We start from the raw sequence: 21296 nt of genomic DNA, 5'->3' as shown, positions 1-21296 counted from the left end.
ATACAAACAGGAGTAATGTTGTTATCCAATTCCCTACAAGAGAACAGAGAGTGGTCAGTGTGGTCGTGTAGCATGGAGCGATAAATAGACATTGGGATTTAGGTCATAGGACAAGGGGACCTCTTCTCCACCTCCACTCAGGGCTGTGTGACAGAGGTTATGTGCTCTTTGTTAATGCACATGATGGGAAGGTTTCCTCAGATCCTGCCATTGCAGGGGTGTGGGACTAAATGACCTTCCAACCCAAATAATTCTATGATTCTATATGCTTATTAAAGCCGAGTGGACTCTATTCTCTTTTTTTATCTGATGAGACCCTTGCAGTGGGAAAGCCTCCAAGGTTATCTGTTGAGGACACAGGGAAAAAAAACAAACCACATATCCTGGTAGAGGACACACAGGGCCAGTACTTGTGCAGTTTCTGAAAGCCTGTGTAAAATCAGGCACATGGTTTTGTCTGGACTGGAAACTCCAGGGATGTAGTAACCAGTATGGACTATGGAACTGCCTTCTGCAATACTTAGTGTCTCACCCAGTACCATTTTCTTGTCTCTACCAAGGAGCAGCCAAAATGACATTTAAGAATTTCTTGTCCTGTCTTGCTTGTGTCTTGTGGCCATGAGGGAAGAGGAGAAGACCCCAGAGCGGTGGCAGAGTGCAGGCACGGTTTTTAATTTGATTCAGAGGTCTCCTGTGAGGATATGGACAGTAGCATACAAAAACTATAACGGGGGTTTTTTAATTAAACAACCCTTCCCCGTGCCAGCAGTCCCACCTGGCTGAAGGTCAGGCAGGGTCTTCCCATGGCTTGCCCCGGAGCAGTGACCACTCCTAGCAAAGGAAACCCTCCGATGGAAAAACGTGGCAAACAGGATGGTTGGCCGTGCTGTTTGTGTTGTGAGAGGAAGAGTTTAGGAAGCGGTCAAGGGACCTGCCCAGTTAAACAATTACCAAGAGTGGGACTAAACTCAGAGAACAAAGCCTTTTGCTCCTGAAGTGCCAAAAGAGCTGTGCAGGAACCAGCTGAGTTTGCCCATGAACCTGCCAGAGAACAAAAGTAAAGGGAAATGATTAACTCTGGTTCAACAGGAAGGTGCAGTGATTCTCCCCCACTGGCCAGTGGTACTTTAGTTTTGGCTAACCCTGCATTTTCCCTCTGAAGGTGCTGTTATTTGAGTATCTCCCAGTGAACATGAATGGACTTGGGCTCATGGATCATGCTCACACAATAACGTGGTGTGGTTACACTCTTGTGTCATACTCATACACCAGAGAAATGGGGGGGGGAAATACTGCCTGCTACATACCTGATCATGTGGCAAAAGGCATTTTTCAGTGCTTGATAGCTCTGTGATATGACTGAGTTTGAAATGACACACTTTTGCCACATGGAATGGTTTTCTTTTGTTTTTTGGGGAAAAATTCTTCCTGAAATTTTGGATCTGGATGGAGACTGAGCGAGTGTTAGGATACTTAGGTGCAGGTTTATGTTCAAAACCATTTTGCAAAAGATACTGTCACGATTTTGAGGACTTTTCAGAAGTCTTTGCCCCTTTCCCATTCCTTGTCTTGCTTCAATCACTGGGGCTGAGCACGCTAAGTTTCCAGGTATTTCTTGAGTGGTCAGACCTGCTGACACATCCTTGCTCATAACCTTTCTAGATCTCCACTTCTGGACTCCCAGGAGTCCATTGTTTTTTGACTTTTAACCCATTTCACCTGCAAAGGTTCCACAACCAATCCCTCTGTGCTTTGGCTCACAAAAGAAATACATGGAGCAAAGGGATGCTGTACTCATTTTTCCTGCCTTTTTTTTTTTTTTTTTTTTTTTTTTTTTTTTTTTTTTTTTTTTTTTTTTTTTTTTTTTTTTTTTTGAACACACAGTAGGCTTGGATCATTTTCATGGCTATTCTTCTAATGTACATCTGTTCCCTCATTAACTTTCTATTTTCTCCCTTTCTTCTTCAGGCAGCTCTATTCTTCTCTAGGCAGTTGTTTTGTGCAAACACACTCCTCAGCTAACCAGGCCATTTCTCTTCCCTTTAAACTTTGTATCCCCTGGGGTGCAAAGAACAAACCCAACCACTTGTTTTCCCATTTGAAGGCTTTTTCCCTGTCTCCCAATATTGTGCCCTTCAGACAAAGCGAGCAGAACTTGTTTTCCTAATTCAGATGTCATCTGGGAGAATCCCATAATTAAATTTTGACCATCTTTGTTTGTACCAGCCAGGCATGGGATGTGCTGTAACTCTGTTTACCATGTCTGGTTGTTGTACATTGAGACATTCAAGGATAGGAATTTTGCATGATGAACTGAAGTTCATATTTCAGTTCATAAGATCATAAACAGCTGTTCCAAACTGGTGCTGAGTAACAGAGCTGAGCTTAATTAAATGGGTAGTGCAACCTCATGTAGAGAAGGAAAACATTCTGACGTAGAGAGATGCTGTCACCACAATAAAGTGAGCTTAGAGAAATTATTCTCACCCCTCTTAAAAGGAGAAATGAGCTGATAATTTTGGTGCCTTCCCAGGGACCAACATTAATGGAGCCCTCCAGACTGGTGCAAAGCTGCTCAATGATTACATCGCTCAGAACGACATCGACGCCAGGAGCGTCTCTCTGATCATCTTCCTCACGGATGGGAGGCCAACTGTTGGGGAAACGCAGTCATCCAAAATCCTCAGCAACACCAAGGACGCCATCCGTGATAAATTCTGCCTCTTCACCATCGGCATCGGCAACGACGTGGACCACAAGCTGCTGGAGAGGATGGCGCTGGAGAACTGTGGCATGACGAGGCATTTCCAGGAGGATGAGGATGCAGCCAGCCACCTCAAAGGGTTTGTTGTGCTGTCTCTGAGCTTATTATATCTGCACTGGGTTCTCTGGCCAGAGGTTTTGGGATGGAAAACCCTTTAAGGAGATGCAGCAAGAAAAGAGTTTCCATGAGGCTCAACCCTGGGAGAGGCTGAGTGTGCTCAGATATTGAGGATGCCTACCCAGAAACTGCCTTCTTCCTAGCACATCCCCTGAGCTGTACTGAAGCTTCCCAGGCCCTCAGAACAGGGCATTTGTTTCCTTAAGTCAGATTGTTGTCTTGGGTATGTAAACCTGGGGAGCTGGGAGGCATGAGGGCCAGCTCTCCACAGGTGGGAGGAGAGGATGCATTGCTCACTTCAAATTGACAGCATTAACAGCATGGAGGGGATCAGGAATGAAGATCCAAACTTGGGGCAGAAAATTATTTATTTATTATTTGAAAATTACAACCTTTTGCCCGAACTCCAAAATATTCGACTTGGGAAAACACACAAAGATCATTCCTGGGATGATCACAAAGTCACTTAATTCCCTCATTCTTTATGACCCAAATCCTCATTATCCAGTAGGACCAGAGATCATGCTCCTCTTCTGTGATCAAGGAACTGTAATCCATGGGGAGACCCCCGTGAGGAACAGCAGAAAGATACCTGAACCACACAGCTCTGACTAAAATGTCAGGCAGTGTGTCAGCATTTCCAATGTTTGGCTTTCACTCCCCAACTCAGAGAGTTTTTGAACCTCAGAAACCAAACCCAGACACTGAGTAGAGATCCCTGTCCTGTCTCATGCCTGATTCATCTGGAGCAATGAGACCACGCACTTTCCACCAGAGCTCTGCTTTCTCTGGTGGTTACGTGTGGACAAGGATGCCTTTTAAACCAAATTCTGTAGATCCATCTGCCACTCCACCCATGTGATTTCCTTCTCAGAACGTGTATTTTGGATAGCAAGTGGCATTCCCTGGCTAATAGAGGAGTTTCTGGCTGACTGGGCTGTGGTAACCCCATCACAGAAGGTACTTGTTCAAACACTTCTATCTGATAAACAACTCGCTGTTTATTAAGCTCAGTGATGGCAAACCCAAGTGGCATCAGGTGCCAAATTTATACAGAAAAGCACAGTCACTGCTGGAGGCCAATTCAAACCTCTGTTGGAGGGAAAACCTACATGGGTGCCAAAGTAATTTCTGATTTTTGCGGCCAGTGAATTGTATTTTTATACAGATACTTCCTTGAATTTTAGTGTGAGACAAGTTGTGTCTCTCCACCATTTGTTACAACCCAGAAGATACTTCTCAGAGACTTCTCAGGTTTAAGTCATTCATATTTTTTTATCAAGTGAGGTCTCTGCATGAAAGACACCAAGTTCTCAGATAGACTTTAAAACAAAGTCAAGCAATTCAGGCTCTGGGTTCCCTTGGAGAGAGAATAAAGCACAAAGTGTGACTTTAGCTTCCAGACAATCTGTTTAACCAGATGTGTAAAATAAATGCAGCTTGAAATAAAAGAAGGGCCGAGGCCAATTCTTTGTTTATTTACCAAATCAAACTCAAATAACTTGCCAAGAGACGTGCAGTCTGGCGCTTATGAGGGAAATGTGGCATTCTTGGGGTCTTCCAGAGATACAGAAGCTTTGGTTTGGATTCACTACAGCTTTGGGGGACCAAACATTTTGGCCTTAGAGTTTCTGGTTCAGGCATACCAAATATAATACCACTAAAAAATTGTGGGTAACAGCATCTCTTCTAAGTACATTTTTTAGTAACTGGGGTGCTTTCTGTGAGCCTCAGAAGCCAAGAATTTACTTTTACTGGGCAAGTCCTCTTAAGCAAATGGTCACAAATACCTCCTTGCAGAGATCTGGGATCATAGTGGAAGGGAGATGACTGCCAGGCCATGCTGGGATCCTACTGAGCATACTTAGGAGACTCTGTTTAGGTGCCTAAGGAACACTGAAAACTAAAACAAGACAGGGAATAATTTTGGTTGAAAGGGACCTCTGGATGTCCTGCAATCCAACCTCCTTCTCAGAGAAGAGCTAACTTCAAATTTAGGGGAGGTTTCTCAGGGCTTTGTCCACTCAGACAAAGATTTTTGAAAATCTCTAAGGGTGGAGACTCCCCTGTTTCTCTGGGCCCAGTTACAGTGGACATGGTAGTTAAATTTGGTGTCTGGTAGCTCTTACAGTAGATGTAGTAGTTAAATTTGGTGTCTGGTAGCTCTAACTTCCCCTGAGTGTTTAAGGAGTTATGGTAGATAACCTGACTGCATCCTTGGCCACGTACAGGAACATGTCGATACGCTTGGATGAACAGTGCTGACAGTGAGAAATGTGTCTTGGTTTAAGGTTCTATGACGAAATAGGAACGCCCCTGCTCTCCGACATCCGTGTTGATTACCCTGAGGATGACGTGGAGCAGGTCACCCAGAACTTCTTCCCCAACTACTTCAATGGCTCCGAGATTATAATCGCCGGCAAACTCATCAACCGCACCTCGGACAAGCTCCACGTGGAGGTGACTGCCAGCAACTCCAAGAAGTACATCCTCCTCAAAACAGACGTGGCTATTGACCTGCCAAGCAGGAATGACATCAGAGGTGTCCCCGGCCTGGAAGATGGCAAGGGTGACAAAAATTACATCGAGAGGGCGTGGAGCTACCTCACCATCAAGGAACTGCTTAACTCCCGGTTGAAGAGTGATGACAGTCAGGAGAAAGACCATTTGATGGAGAAAGCCAAGTCCATGGCCCTGGCTTACAATTTTGTTACTCCCTTCACCGTGCTGAAGATGAGAGAGGCTGGGCTCCATTCAGAACCACCTCAAGAGGAGTTTATCAGACCCTCTACTGATGGAATTGGGGAGAAGCTGCAGAGCTTGCAGGGACACAAAGCACCACCAGGTACGAGAGAGAAATACCCTTGTGCTGGTAAGAAATCTTTTTGAGTAGGTGGTGTCTCAAGGCTGACTTTGGCACAGGGATGATCCTCACCAAGGAACTGAGGGGTAAAGCTGAGATTTTCATATCAATTTTGCTAATTGAGGGCTGGGTAAACTGAATCAAACCTTTTAGGCACCTGACTCAGCCCCCTGAAGAGCTTGCTGCTCTGGAGACTATTGAAGAAAAATTGGTGTTCTAAATGAAGCTTAAACTAGCTGCAGGAATATGTCCCATAATCTCCCTGATTTAATATTTTGGAAACGCTTTTATACAGTGACTCTTTCTGCTGCTGAAAAAATAATCATAACAACCTTCCTTCCCCCACTTTTTTAGGTATACGCAGAGAGCAAGATAAACAAGAACAAGATAAACAAAGAATTAAAATTTCCAAAACTTCAGGTCAGTGCTTGTTCCCATGCCTTTAACAATGCAAAATAGTAGTGGTTGACTTATGGAAACCTCAGATACATCTCACTGTAGTATAACCAGCCCAAGGAACAGCCAAAATCCTGTTTGCTAGACTTACAGAGTAGGGAGGAAAATGAAAACAAGAACAAAATACAGAGAGGATCAGTAATGAGGAGACTGAGCAAACACAGCAAGGCAGATGATATGCAACAATTGATCCTCATGCCTGAGACTTCTGTAGATTAGGGGAGAACAGGAAAGACATTCTCTTTGTCAAAAACATTCTATAAAGTAATGTTGCTGAGACATAAAAAATAATGCTGAAGGGGAAAAAAAAAGACAATTCTATAGTATTTTACTGTTTTCCTGCTGGTTCTGCACCTCTACTTTACATCCTTTTTATGCATTAAACACTAAGTCCAGATCAAGAATTTTAACTTGAATTTCACTTGATAAGCTCAAATTTAGTTTTTTGTCTTGCTTTATTTATGACACCTATTTGGTAGTTGTTGAGGGGTGAAGAATTGTTGAAAAATTAAGATTGTGGGATCAATATCTGCTGCTAACTGCTCTAATCCATCAGTCTTTGGTTAGAAAATACATTTGTGTATTTTCATGCTGTGGCAGATGTAGCCTGTGAAGAAAGTATAGAGAAGAGGAGTTTAAAACACCTGCATGATAACTCCCATAAATCACTGAAATTATATTCCAGGAAGAAAATATCCTGATTTTCATCCAGATTGTTTTGGGGTTTGAGTTTTCATTTAAAAACCAACCTCTTCTGTGAGAAACAAAACAAAACAATCTTGGGGAATAACAAAGAGAAACTTGGCATTTCCTGGCAAACCCCATCTGACCCTCTAAAAACAACAAACCAGGAGGTCTTGGAAAAAAACAGGGACAAACACACTTGAAAAAGCAGTCTTGCTACAGTCTGGGATGTTGCAGTTTTGTGTGAGCCTCTCACGTTTGTCTTTTTTTTTTCCATGTCTTTCTCAGCGGATGGAGACCCTCACTTTGTCATTGACTTTCCCTCCAGCAAGTTCTCTGTCTGCTTCAATATTGACGGAGAACCAGGGGATATTCTCCGGCTGGTCTCTGATCACAAGGAATCTGGTGAGCAGCCAAGTCCAGCACTTGCTTGTGGGGGAAAACTCAAGTGGAAGGCCAGCAAGAAAGGGCAAAAAAGGGGCAGGAAATCAGGAAAGCTTCTTTGATGGTGCAGCTTCATCAGTCCTCTAGTTACAAAGTCACAATATGTGAATAAAAGACTTGGATTTACCAAAATTGCTCGGTTATTGAAACTTTGCTCTTTACAGCACTGCTTGGGGAAGGACAGAGCAAAGCACCTCAACAGGCTCCCCAAGCAACGAGGCTGTCTCAGTAAAGAAACTACCAAACTGGTTACTGAGTCATGACAGCCTTGAGAAAACCCACATGATTCAGGAACTGCTTTGCCCAAGCCAGTCTGATCCTCAGGGGCCCAAACTGTGGTCTGATCCGATCTGGAATTCTAAGCAGGGCAGCCAATAATCAGATTATGTCCTGAACAGGGCAAATGGGAGAAAGGGGTGTCAAAACCAGAGACAATTCACAGGCTTGTTTTACAAAACACTACAACAAAGTTGTAAGAACTCTGTTCTGTGTGGCAGTGGTCTAACCTCCATATTTCTGTGTCCATGCCTGCCTTAGTGAGCAAGATCCAGTTCTTGGCAATGTTTCCCTTCATCTTCTTCCACAGATTGTTTGTGCTACTGATTGAATGAATTTGTGGCTCAAATGCAGAATGAGCTTGAGGAAAACAGACTCTGTAGCACTTGCAAATTGAGTCCTTGAAGACAGAAATGAGAGATCCCATCAGGAACAAGGGGATATGGAGCTATCTCAGTGTTGATGGCTTGGGTCTGGCTTGGGTTAGCAACAAACCTCCTCCATTATTGTTACTGTCCAGTAGCTGTTCAGAGGCCTGTGGGAAGTGAGACGCTGTCTGATGGACAGCAAACCACAAAAATCATGGTTGGGAATCTTACTGTGGACATCAAGGCTTTATTTGACCCTGTGGAATCTGCACCTTCAATTGCTCGAGAGTGGTTCTTTCGGTAGCACTGTGTACACTGTGTTAGGATTAATGGGGCTGGGAGCACCTTTCTCCAGGGAAGGCCAGTATTTCTGAGCTTGGGTAAATTTATGTGCCCTGTATGTGGTAATAATTTTATAACATAAATGGAGTATAATGGTTATACTCCTCTGAATACTGGTAAGTGAAATAACTGAGCACAAGGTGGTGAATCCGCATGTTCTTTGCTGCAAGGCCGTATGTCTGTGAGACATCAGACCTATTTTGGTTCCAGCTTTCATTTATTGATTGATTATTTTCCTGCAAGGTGTCACCGTGAACGGGCAACTGATTGGAGCCCCTGCACCACCCAACGGCCACAAGAAGCACCGGACCTACTTCAGCACCATCACCATCCTCAGCAACAAGCCAGAGAGATCCTACCTGGAGATCACTCCCAGAAGGATCATCCTGGATGACGGGGAAAGGCTTGTGCTGTCCTGTGGCCGGAGTGCCGTTGTGAGAAGCAGGAGCCTCGAGGTGTCCGTCTCTGCCAACGCCAACGTCACTGTGACAATACGAGACACCATCAGCTTCGTCATCCTCATCCACCGCTACAAGAAGCCGGCCCCGCATCAGAGGAACCACCTGGGGTTCTACATCTCCAACAGCAAAGGCCTCTCTTCTGACTCCCACGGGCTGCTGGGTAGGTAACAGGTTCTCAGGTTCAGAGCCATGAACCAGACGAAAATGGTCCTTCCAAAGAGAGAGAGAGGGTAAGGAACAAGGTGAACAAGGTGGGGATTAAGTTCCCAGGTGAGACTTTTACATCCACTCTCTAAGAACTTGTCTATTTTAGTATCCCCAGCTCCTCTCCCATATTTTCCTGTATGAGCTGTCTCCCAATAACCCAGCTATGTGGCCGTGCCTATTTTTTTCTTTTCCACTCTTTTTATGATTGTTTGATGCAGCTACTCTTAGAACACACATGCTTGATGCTCCCAATACAGAGACAGAAACCAAATATAGCAGAACAACTTCTTGTGGCCCCTTTCTTTCAAATGTAAGGGAAACAAGAGCCACCCCTACATTTTGAAGGAACTAGGTGGGCTTAGAGGGTGACCAGATGGTGGGTTCTTTCAGCCAACAAAGTGTATTGATGTTTATGGTCATGTACAGGTACAGAACTGATGCCACAGTTTCTGTGCCACTCAGGTCCCCCCAAGTTAAGCAGGAGATGATTCTTCAGGAGTGGGGTTCTGGATTCAGGCCACTCTCATGCACTAACCTCTAAATCCACACTCAGGTTTGGCCTAAAAGAGCTTGCCCCCAAAAAGACAAAGGAAGAGAAGATGGAGCTTCAGTCCTAGATCTTCCTGCTTGCACTGCATAGGTTATTAACCTCTAGTAACCATGGCTCATGGAAGGGAACTTACTACCAGCAGCTGAAAAAGCTCTGCAGCTCAGGCAATGTATCTTGACGAGTGGAAAAAAAAAATAAAAAGGGTTTTATTCTTACCTCTATGTTTGAGGGATTTAGAAAAGAATCACAGGAACTAGATTCATCCTGCTGTTGCAGAGAAGCCCTTTAGAACTCCATTTGCTAAGAATCCTCAAATACAGCCTGCTGAAAAAACAAACCACAACAGTTTATAAACAGGCACGAATCGGCCAGTGATGGACTCTTATTTTATCTTGCTTTGCAGGCCAGTTCTTAAACCATGAAGTTAAACTTCTGCAGGAATCTCTAAAAACAAGTCACCAGCAGGCTGGTCAGAACGAAACTGAAGCATTAAAGCCAAACCCTACAAACACCCTGAAGGTGAAGGGACGGCTCGTTCCTGTGGTGTGGAAGCAGAGGAGGATCTACAATGGCCAGCAGGAGGTTGAATGCTGGTTTGCCAAAAACAATGCGGACAAACTGATAGATGGGAGCTACAAGGACTATTTGGCTTCTCACCCTTTCGACACAGGGACCAGCTTTGGGACAATGAACAGCCTTTAAGACTGTTCTGAAGCCTCTACTGGGCAACTTAACGAATATTTCTTTACTTTTTGGTGCCAAAGAAACCAAGGACTTTGCCCTTGGAAATCAGCTGTCTCTCTTTCATGATAGATGAACATTGTTCATCAAATTCCTGAAGAACAAGGAGTTGGGGGGGGGGGGGGGGGGAGGGTTGAGGACACAGTTTAAGGCATGATTGGTGATCTCCCAGTGGGAAAGGAGGGAGAAATGGGCCAGCACTCGTATTGGACAGAGCAGAGAGCTGCTGACCTTTGAGTGAACCCATGCAGGGATCTGTGCAATACACCCAAGGGGCTAGTGAGTCACCCCATGAGAGGCAGAGGTCATACAGCACAGTGCCTGTCGAGGTGACATGCTTTGCAAAGAAGTGACTTGGAGCATCTGCTCCAACCTTACTCCATGGGGAAAGAAGAGAGAGAGAAGAAGTGGGTGGATATTGATCTGCTGTGACCCCTTAGCATCAAACAGGTAACAAAATCAAAGCCTTAAATCAATAGGATAGAGGAGGGTATTACTTGCCTGGTTGTTGGGATGAGGTCTGGATTTGTCACTGAGGGTAAGGTTACCTGAACCACTACAGACCCTTAAAACAGTGGTGAAAACCTTCACGTGGTTTATTGCTGTCTCAGGGCACCAGCTCAGCACTTAACAAGCACCTCCAGTCTTCAGCAGCAACAGGAGTAGTTCAGGCTCCAGCTAATTCAACATAATTCAGTGTAATTCAGTGTAAGTAACATTGCAGGATTAGTGATTTCTTGAGTCTTGACTCCCTCAGAGAGAAACAAAGTTCCACCACGAGCTTCCAACAGACCTGCCACGTCCTTGAGCATCTCACTGCTTCTGTTTAGCAAAGATTTAAATTCGCCAAGGAATGATGAACCAGAACCCACAACAGCTTATGAGCCTACAGAGCAGCCTCTTCAGTTTAGACTAGATGCTTGTAGCTGCTTTTCTAATCAGGGAGGAAGTCTTTATTTGTTCCATATTGTCCAAAAATTTCTCATCCCAGTTTCCCCTGGCTCCTTTCTCCTTCCTTACACTGCAGGAATTTGCACGCAGCAGGAATTTGGCAGCAGGAGGTTACAGAAGGGTCTGCCAGCCACCCCCACTGCAGGTGGTGCTGCTCTGCAAAGAAACCTCCAGACCCAAACTGCAAGGCTGTGGTCTAAAGTGAGGCATCACTGAGCAATGCTATAGATCAGCCACAGGGGAGTTCTAGTAGAGAACTTGTCCAAAGAGGACTTGACAACCACAAAGACATTTACATGGCAAGGCCAAACTGAGCTTATGTATGCTCTGCCTTTCCAGAACTGAAAGGAAAGGAGGGAGGGTGTGGAAGCATCTCCAGGAATTAAATTATCTCCATGTGTTAGGAGAAAATAGTTTCCAGAGACCTGCAGAAATAGGTTCAGTCTTGACTGATTTTTTTGCATATTTAACAAATCATATTGTTGCTGTAGGAGCTCCAGCTGCTGGGGGTGGGGTGGTGATTTTCCAGTTGCTTGAGCAGCTAGTTAGTGCTACTCGACCATGGCAGCAGAGCAGGTGGCAAGCACGGTTTCTTATTTACACCATGTGCTGCCTGGAAGAGGGAAACAGCCAAAAGCAACCAGCAAGATTTAATTGCACTCTGGAAGATCCTTATAGTACAAAACTCCTGCCAAGGCTCGTACTTTGGAACAAAACTTAAGGAAAAAAAACCCTACTGCTTAGGGCCCTGCTATCTTGAGAAACAGCAAGGGAGAACCAAAGGCAAGACCTTCAGCACAGTGCTGAGCGTGGAATAATGAGAGATGTTTAATGCTCTGCAGTGGGCTCGTGGGCCAGCAATGAGATGAGAAAGAACATCTGTGAAGTCGACTTCTCCACCCAAGAAGACAGAAGAAAGATCACCCACAGCCCATCCAAACAACCTCCCATTTCACTGGCACGGGGGGAAGAGGATCGTGGCAGTGAATTTCTATACAGTCCAGGGTTCAGCAGGTGTCCTCATACTGTCCTTCCTGAAAAGAGATTTCTTTGAAATCTTTCCTCTCCTCCCACATTTTGCTGTTCAGTCGTATTGCTAAGGGGAGCAGTTGGCTTGGGCTCTCCTCTCCTGTATATAGATATGTATATAATATATATATATATATATACACACACACTTACTGCTAATGATTCAGGTGCATCTTTACTCCTCCTCCTCCTCCTGCCAAGGAAACATATTTCTTTCAGGACCTGAAGATAACAACCATCAAGACCAAGTTCTCAGCAATATGAAGCACCTGGAGCAATATACTCAAGTTCTAATTAAGGCTCCAGTTACCCATTTCACAATAAATATTTTACAGTGAATGCTGCAGTGACGCTTTCATTTGGCAAAGATAAAGGAACTCTGAAGCTGAGGTTATGTATGTTTTATGCTGCTGGACAAGCTCGTGTTTCCAGATGGCTGAAAGAATCATTCACAATAGGTTGGGAGCCAAAGCAGTGTCAATGGAAAATTAAAGGTCAGTGGTGTTTTTCAGCCTCCGTATACTTGGTAGGAAGCAACAAGTGAGTTGGGTGAACAGACTCTGCAGTTCTACCCCCACATTAAAATAAAAATTTAACCACGTAGACTGTTCCACCGTTTAAATACAGTAGCCTAGGACAAGGGAAATCAGTTTGTGCTCCTGCTGCACATACAGACATGCACTTGCTCTCATCTCCCAACAGTGCCACAGAGCACATGGTTTTGCAGTGACACAGCCACAGATTGCACATTGCTCAGATTGCTCAGGAATGAGGCTGAGCAGCCACTCTGCAGCACAATGGAAACAATTGCACACCATCATTTCAGAGAAGGGAACAGGACTACTGAACTTAGAGTTGCTGAAACAGCACTGACTACACAACGAGAGGGACAACCTTTCCCCTGTCTTACTTGCTCCGCTGTTGCCTGCTGTGAACCTTCTCAGGCAGCCTCAATTAAAGGGTAAGATGAAGATTGTGTCACTCACACTCCATTTTAGGACAAGGACTTGGCTGTGGCCAAATCTGCACCCTCCACATGCTGCAGCATTGCCCCGTGCAGCCCTATAGCGAGAACAAAACCCTCAATACCAGTACACTTCAAAGTAGAGCAACTTTCAAAGAGGGAAGCTGTTTTAACCTATTTCCAGTCAAGACCTGACACAGCCCTTAGCAGTGCAGAAGTCCCCAGACAAGCAGAAATTGCACTGTGAAACCAATTTCACTAAGCAGTATTCAGAGGGCTGTGTGCCATGTGTTCCAACAACCTTTTGATGTGCCAGCAAAAGTAGGATTTTGACCCTTCATTAAGAAAGGAAAAACAAAAAAGAACTTAATTTCCAGAAAAACAGTATAAAGCTGCACAGCTGCAAGTGTAGCCAAGCGTGTCTAGTTCACTGAAGGGCATGCAAGGCTTTGATTTGTATCTAAGGCTTCTAAACTACTTTGAAGTTAAGGAAAAAAAAAAAAAAACAACAAACCAAACCCCAAAAAACCCCCACCAAGTATCTTCACACGCTCTGAACTCAGCCTTTAAGTCTAAATCCATCTAAGTTAGAAAATCCAAATCCTTTATTTTCTACTCCTTAATGAGTGCTTTCTTGGGCAAATGCAAAGGAAGAAGGGAAAATAAAAGATCAATCCCACTCATCACTTATGAGGACTGCCTTGCAATAAGCAAAGCTGTCTGTGGCTCAACAAGGGATACCAGTCAAATTCAGTGGATCCTGGATCAGGCCCTGGCTCTGAGGAATATCCAGCCTTTGGACTCTGTGTGGGTCTCCCCACAGCTGTGTATCTGCACCCAGCCTGGGGGTGGGTTATGCAGCTGCTCTGTGCTCACTCCCTACCCAGGACAGCTGCAAAGTGTTTTGCATTTTTCTGTTTACAGACAAATACAATACGCTAAGAGGAGAGCAAGGGCAAAGCCCTGCACTTCACACTTGAAACAAAAAGTGCCAGACCTGGGATGACCCAGGGTCTCCTCCTGCAGCACTCCTATCCAAGGCCATTCCCTTACGCCCCAGAAAATCAGGGCTGGCTAAAGGGGCTTCAGTTAACACTTCAGATCCCGTTTGAATCAGGTCCCGCAGAGATTTCATGTGTTTATTTTACACCAGGTAAAATAAAAATACTCAGCTTTCAGTAAACACTCACTTGTAAGGTGGCAGCTGGGATCCATCTCCGAGCCTGCTGATGCACCGGGTCTTTCCACTGAAGCAGCTCACACAACTCATCTACAGAAACCAAGCACTGTGGCTCAGCTCTTCATTGCAGATTTACTAGGACAGCCCTGCTGCAGAAAGACAATCCTCCCTGGTCAGGAAAGATTTCAGCAGCCCCCCCTTCCTCCCCCCTTCACAGCACTAGGGTTTTGCAGAGAATATTGAGCACGTGAAGTAATTTCATTTATGAGGCAATTTTAGGTCAAATATTTATTGTATTCCTTATAAAACAGTAAAAAAGAATCAGATCCACTGAGACAATGTTCCGAACTCAAGACATTTAAATACATATTGCAAACCAATTCTTTTGAGTATTGTGCATTTAAAAGTGTCACAGTTCACGTAGTAGATAATAAGTCTTTTTTTTTTTTTCTTTTCTTTTCTATAAAAAAGCAAACAATCTTGATTTAATTCTCTAGCCCTGACCAAAAAAAAGTCACACCCAGCTGGCCAGCCAGGAAAAGTACATACTCATTCCCCAACCTCAACATGCCTGCGTGTGAACAGGTTAGGGGCACACAGGGAAAGCAGATACTGCTCAAGCCTGTACAGGATACACGGGTATCATCCCCAAAACAACTGCAGGACAGGTCTAGGTGAGGCAGGCAAAAGAATCTCTGCAGATCCATAGGGATCAACCAGCATTTCCCACCCAGCCCTTCCTTGGCCAGCCCAAGGATCACAGTGCTGCTCCTTCCTCCACCTCCCTTGTCCCCGGTGTTGTCAGATGACCACTTGATAGCTGGGCTGCTTCATCTTCTGGTTGGTTCCATGGAGCCCTGAAATGTCCTGGTCGCTTTCAGACTGATCAAAGTCCATGTCTGGAGAGAGCAACACCTAGAAAGGAGAACAGACAGATGATGATGGAGTGGAAGTTCTCAGATCTTCTCAATGCTGCTTGCTGAAGGGATCAAGCACCCCTGGATGGGTCTGCTGCCAGATCCAATCCTCTCTGGCAGGTGGGTACGGTCTGGGGGTCATCCAGACCATCTTTCCAACAACAGCCAAAAAGATCTGGGCACAGACACCATGATGATGTGGTGTCCCAACTCCCTCCTCAAGAGCAGAACAGGCAGCTAAAGGCTCTGTTCCCTATGGGACAAGGACTCACACACAGACATGGATGCTACAGCCTCAGTGGAGATGTAAAAAACCAAGGCCACATAGTTTGTGAACAGCTGTACCACATGTAGACCTTTTCCCAGGCCCCCAGCTGCTTGTCATCTCCAGAGCTCAGCCAGAAGAGCAAGCAGAGCTACAGGGTTAGCTTCAGCCACGGCCAGCAAGCTTAGAAGTGATGTCCTAAGCCTGGCAGCACCTTATTTCTACCTGGCACAGAGGCTCCTGGCCCAGTTTGGACTGTGGGAGCCAAAACAGAGCACTGACACCTCTCACAGGTACCTCTCCAGGTAAGAAAGCTCAGTTTGCTGCAGGACCAGGAGGCTGCCCCTTGCCCCCAGGAACACCTCACTCTCAGGAGCCAGTTCCACACTTGAAGATACCACAGGCTGTTTTGAGCCACCAGCCCGGAGTGCCTGCATGATGCAGACACAGCCATGTGCAGGAATCCTCCAGCCACATCATCTGGGAGAGGAGAAAGGCTGGATTTTGCTCAGGCAGTGGCTGCACTGACTGCAGAAGAGCTGAAACCCAACACCAGCCAGCAGTTTGCATGGGTAACATTCGTGGTTTGACTGATTGGAATAATTGAATCACCAAGGTTGAAAAAGACCTCCAAGACTGAGTCCAACCCTTAGCCCAACACTGCCCAGTCTACCACTAAACCATGGCCCTGAGCATCTCATCTACATGTTTTCTGAACACTTCCAGGGATGGTGATTCCTCCACTTTCCTGGGCAGCCTGTTCCAAGTGCCTGACCGTCCCTTCAGTAAAGAAATTTTCCCTAATATCCAATCTAAACCTCCTCTGGTGCAACCTGAGGCTGTTCCTTCTTGTCCTATGACTCGTTTCCTGGGATAAGAGCTGACCCCCAGCCAGCTACAACCTCCTTTCAGGCAGTTGTAGAGAGGAATAAGGTCCCCCCTAAGCCTCCTTTACTCTAGGCTAAAAACACTAAAAACACTTCCAATTCCTTCAGCTTCTCCTCATCAGACTCGTGCTCCAGACCAGACTGTTTTGCTCAACCCCATCCTACCCCTTTCTCCTTTCCTCAAACGCTCAAGTTTGGGCAGGAGAAGCCATCCTGTCAATACGAAGTCTCCCTGTGCCTGACTGAACAGCCTTCCAGCTCAAAGGCACAAGGGATGGTAAATGGGCTGATTTCAGCCCACTGCACACACACAGAGAACATCCCCAACAGCTCAGCATGTCCCAGAATTCCCGGGGCAAAACCAGGAGCATGGGGGAATTGCTCTTATCTCTGTCTATCCCCTCTGTCTATAATTCACGTGTCCTCCACTCGTTAGCACTCAGGCAGCACCACAGGGCCAGTCACCACAGCAACAAAACCACTAAACAGGAAACACAGAACTCCAGTGAGTCAGTGACTTCAAAGGAGCAGAAGAGCCGCAGGGGAAGGTTTCCTCCTCCCCACCCTCACGCATAACTCCAGCCCCTCCATCCCATGTTGTCCTCACAGTCAGGCACTCAAAGGACAGCAGTAGACAGGATTAAGCTCTCTTGTTGTCTGCCCCCCCCTCAGCCCCCTCCACTGGTCTCAAGAAATTTTTTTTTTTGATTCAAGACACACATTGGAAAGTTTCCATCTCTCTCACATGAAAATTTCCTCTGTTTATCGTATTAATGCTGTGGTGCAATAGAACCTGAGAAAATGGGTGGGTAATTAGTCACACACAGCACTACAGGCTCACTGCACTGATAGGCTGCAACAGGCTGGTCATGGGGCCTGATGAACTGCTGATTTGGGTGGGTTTCAGTGGAAACTCATATTCCTTTGCAGCTAAGCATGGATGGACATGGAGCAGGCATTGAGTGTTGTGCATTCAGACCTCCTCAGGCTGCTACCTCCCCACCATACGCTTGCAGGAAGCTGCACAAGCCAACAGTCCCCAGTAAATAACCTTTCCACAATTCCCTGGGAAAGCATCGTGACAAGATGGCTCCTCATCGCTGTGACAGTCATGGGACATCCCCTCGGATGTAATTTTCAAGCCTAAATCCGATTTGGGAGTTTTCAGCACAACTTGGACAAGGCTCTTCCCTTGCAGATGTGTCCAGGTCAGGATCACAGCGGGTCGGTGGCACAGCTGGGAATGGGCTGTGGAGTCCCAGTCCTGGGACAACGTGCTGCTGTCTCACTCAGCAGTCCCCAGAGACCTCCCACATTTCTCCCCACACCAGGCAGCCAGCAGCTCCCAAAACCTGGGTCACACTACTGAAACAGGGATGCCCACACACGCTGCCAATCCCTCCTGGCCAGGAGAAGATGCTGCCCACTGGTTCAGTACCGCATACCAGTATGCTACTGGTTTAGAACTCTATCCTTTTGCATAACCAAACCACCTTAGTGGCAGAGGAGGAGACTGCACAGACACAGGAACTGTGGCACAGGCTGTAAAACAAAGCAGCTCTGGGACCACTTCCCCACTAACCACAGAAACCTGTTTGCCCAAAGCTCCACCAGCCTGGTGTAGAATCACAGAACCATCAGGGTTGGAAATGACCCAACCATCAACCTGGCACTGCCAAGTCTACCACCAAGCCATATCCTCAAGTGCCACATCCACCAGCCTTTTGAACACCCACAGAGATGGTGATTCCACCGCTTCCCTGGGCAGTCTCTTCCAATGCCAAGACGTAGGAACCATCCACCCCACCATCCTCCTTAGAGGATTCTGAGCTTAGATGAGTTGCTATGACTCAGCAGGATCGGCAGGTGGGATGGTTTCCTTCCAGAGGCACCTCTATGCCCACCTTTATTTATCTTCCCTGTAAGGACCAGGCATCTGAATTCACCACAAGTTTTAACTGCTTAAAAATCAGCTCAGCTGAGCAACATCCAAATTACACTTGCTCTTGGAATATTCTTCAATACTTATAAGCCAGCAGCATTGTATTTGGCATTTATCAGCATCTTCAGTCTAGTGAATACCAAAAGTCACTGCTCCTATGAAGGGAATTAGGACAGGTGCTGAACTCCATGCTGACCAAAGGCAGGTCCCCATGTATTAGTATTGCCTTTCTTCCCAAACTTAAAAAGTGTTAGACTTTTGCTTTAAGGCTTGTCTCTGAAAATACAATCCTTCAGGAAAGGAACAGAAACTCATCCACCTCCCTTGGGGAAAAAAAACCAACACCAACAACAAGAAAAAAAAAAAACAAACTCAAAAAAGATCAAATAAAACATTATTAAAACTGACTTGTTTTCCTGAGTGGAGGAAACAAAGAAATCACTGATAAGATCTAAAGTTTATTGGGACTTGAAAGGGCAAGGGAAAAGAGACTTGGGTCAAGGGCAGGACACATACAAAGCAGAAACAAGGGCCTTGCAGATGAATGCATTTCCTCAGCCTGAACAGCACTGGATGCAGACTGGCACTCAAGAAAGATACTTTTCTATCCCACAAGAGGGCAAAAAAAGGACTCCATGAACATTTTCAAGGCAGGGCAAAAGTCTGAAACAACACAAAGCTTAAGACTGACATGGAAGGAAGAAAGGAAGGATGAAACTTTTCCAACCATAGGAGGGAATTTGTCCCTTTCAGGGTTTCAGTGCAAAAAAAAAGCTCAGCTTTTGCTCCATTATAAGCCAGAGCCCACCCCCTGGCTCACCAGAGCAGCCTTAAAACCCAGCAGAGGCTGCCACTTCTTTGGTCAGCTCTGCAGCCACAGAGTCAGTAAGGGACACCAGAGGTAGGATTGCTGGTTAGTGGGTTTCTTCTTGTTGCCCAGTTGGTCAACCAAGCCCAGGACGAAGCTGAGTGTTCCTGCTATCCCTACAGAAAATACTGAGCGCGGGTTTTGAACAGGTTAACTTCAGCCCCCACCTTCCATTCTCCTTCCTATCTCCCCCACCCCTCCTTTTCCAAACACAAACTGCTGGTTCGAGTGAAAATAATGGCACTCTGTTGGTGAGACAGGCAGAGGGCTGAAATTCAAGCCTGCAGCGTGATGGGGAGCTGGTGGCGCCTGCCGAGAGACAGCTCTGATGAACCCTGATAAACCACGGGACACACGACCCTCAGCCAGCCCTGCCCCGCACACAGACACTCCTCAGCCCACCTTCCTCCTCCACTGGGCAGCAGGGAAAGGAGAAATTCCCCCACTGAAACAGGTTATTAGCAAGGACAAGCCCAGCAAATGCTCATTTTCTGCTTTCGAGCCTAAATTCCAGTCGATCCAGGTGCGGGGCTGAGCCAGCCAACATGATCTTTAATTCACAGCTTAAGAAGCTGACACATGAAGCACGAGTCTATGGCTACACCTCAAGGCCCAGTGCCAAGAAAGAGTTGGAAAACAGGTCACCCACTGCTGTATTTCTTCATTAACTTCCTCCTCTGCCCAAACTGTTTGTTGGGCCAGAGGCACAGGAACATGCATGAGCAGAGAGGAAGCAATCCCTGCAGACTGCCCCAGGTGAAAAACAGTGCCCCTGGTAGATCAGAGGCTTTCAGGACGGACAAATAACCTGGGCATTGAAGATGTCAGCAAAAACTTGTCTGAGAAAAGTAGTCAAGTACTCAGAAGATGGGACAAGCCTTTGAAAGAGGGTCAGAATTGTTTCTGTCAGCTTGAAACAACCTGTCTCGACTGAGCTGCCAAAAGAGTCTTTCCTAGCTTCTGGAAATAAACAGGATCTCCCCTAAGGTTATCCAAAACTGAGCTAGAGGTCACAAAACACTTGCCCCCTGCTCCAGTGGAACAAGGCAGAGGTCCAGCTGCATTTCCATGAAGGACCAGTAACTGCAACACCCTCTGTGTACCCACAGCAGCCACTAAATGGGACTGAATGCAGCAAGTTTAGGTTCAAAAGGCAGGAAAGGAGGTTGATGTCTGAACTAGAGACGTCACCTCCTTACCTTTCCTTCTGAGCTAGTGTGATTTTAACTGATCTTAAAACCTTCAGGAACACAGCAGCACGTCCAGGCAGCACGGCAGGTCTTTACCACCAGTGACCTCGCCAGGCTGTAACTGTTTATCTGGAAGCAGGGCCAGGAGAAGTGACTCACTTCTCTCAACAGCTGCTCACATCTGCCTGCCCTCGCTGCCAGAGGGAAGATATTCCTCTGACACTGCATCCTCACGAGCAGTGGCCACTTCCCCACTACACCCTTGGGACAGAGAAGCCTTGGCTGCTGTGCAGGCTGCCCAGCACACTGTGAAAACATTATTACCTCTGTGTGTTGCTGCAGTGTCACCAGTAATTGCCCATCCCACCTATCAGCACAAGGGCTGAGGTACTCTTTATGAAAGAGCTCTCAGAGAGCAAGAGCTATTTCTGTTCATCCTAAATTCCTCTGCAGAAGCTACTCCAGGAGCCAGTCTGAGATTGCCAGGAATTATCTTATCTCCATAAGTCTCGCCAGTGAGCTGCAGGATATCAGGAGTCATAAAGAGAACACACTGAAACCAGGTCTGGGTGCCAGGGGAAGGAAGGGAATTCATCCCAAGGACTAACACATTTAGCAGCAGACACCACCTACCCACCAAACCACACATCATTAACAAGAGCAAAGTCTGCTGGAACTGCAGCACTTCCTCCCACACCATAACTCTGAAGTGTCAAGCTCAGACTACACAAAATACAGCTTCCTCCAGCTAATGGACCACCATCTGGCTGAAAAAATACCAGATGCTGTCAAAAATAGGATTCCCAGCTAGGCCTTGTCCTCTGGAAAAA

At 46.1% G+C, this 21296-nt stretch overlaps 2 protein-coding genes across 2 annotated transcripts in view; one reads left to right on the top strand and one right to left on the bottom strand.

Annotated features, from left to right (window-relative positions):
• Window positions 1–10241, top strand: part of ITIH5 (inter-alpha-trypsin inhibitor heavy chain family member 5) — a 43806-nt gene extending 33565 nt beyond the window's left edge. The window contains exons 9-14 of the mRNA XM_027899661.1: window positions 2534–2843; window positions 5173–5726; window positions 6099–6164; window positions 7173–7289; window positions 8558–8935; window positions 9936–10241. Of these exons, the coding sequence (XP_027755462.1) occupies window positions 2534–2843; window positions 5173–5726; window positions 6099–6164; window positions 7173–7289; window positions 8558–8935; window positions 9936–10234 (1724 nt within the window). The 3' untranslated portion in view covers window positions 10235–10241. The remainder of the gene's footprint in view (window positions 1–2533; window positions 2844–5172; window positions 5727–6098; window positions 6165–7172; window positions 7290–8557; window positions 8936–9935) is intronic.
• A 4417-nt stretch (window positions 10242–14658) lies between these two features.
• The window catches only part of LOC114065611 (store-operated calcium entry regulator STIMATE-like), a 33022-nt gene continuing 26384 nt past the window's right edge, over window positions 14659–21296 (bottom strand). Inside the window, exon 8 of the mRNA XM_027899660.1 lies at window positions 14659–15312. Coding sequence (XP_027755461.1) covers window positions 15199–15312 — 114 coding nt within the window. The 3' untranslated portion in view covers window positions 14659–15198. The remainder of the gene's footprint in view (window positions 15313–21296) is intronic.

Source organism: Empidonax traillii, unplaced genomic scaffold (genome assembly GCF_003031625.1).
Source record: "Empidonax traillii isolate 1590-97213 ecotype Southwest subspecies unplaced genomic scaffold, ASM303162v1 scaffold681:size344372, whole genome shotgun sequence".
NCBI classification, from domain to species: Eukaryota; Metazoa; Chordata; class Aves; order Passeriformes; family Tyrannidae; genus Empidonax; species Empidonax traillii.
This window is presented reverse-complemented; position numbering and strand designations above follow the sequence as displayed.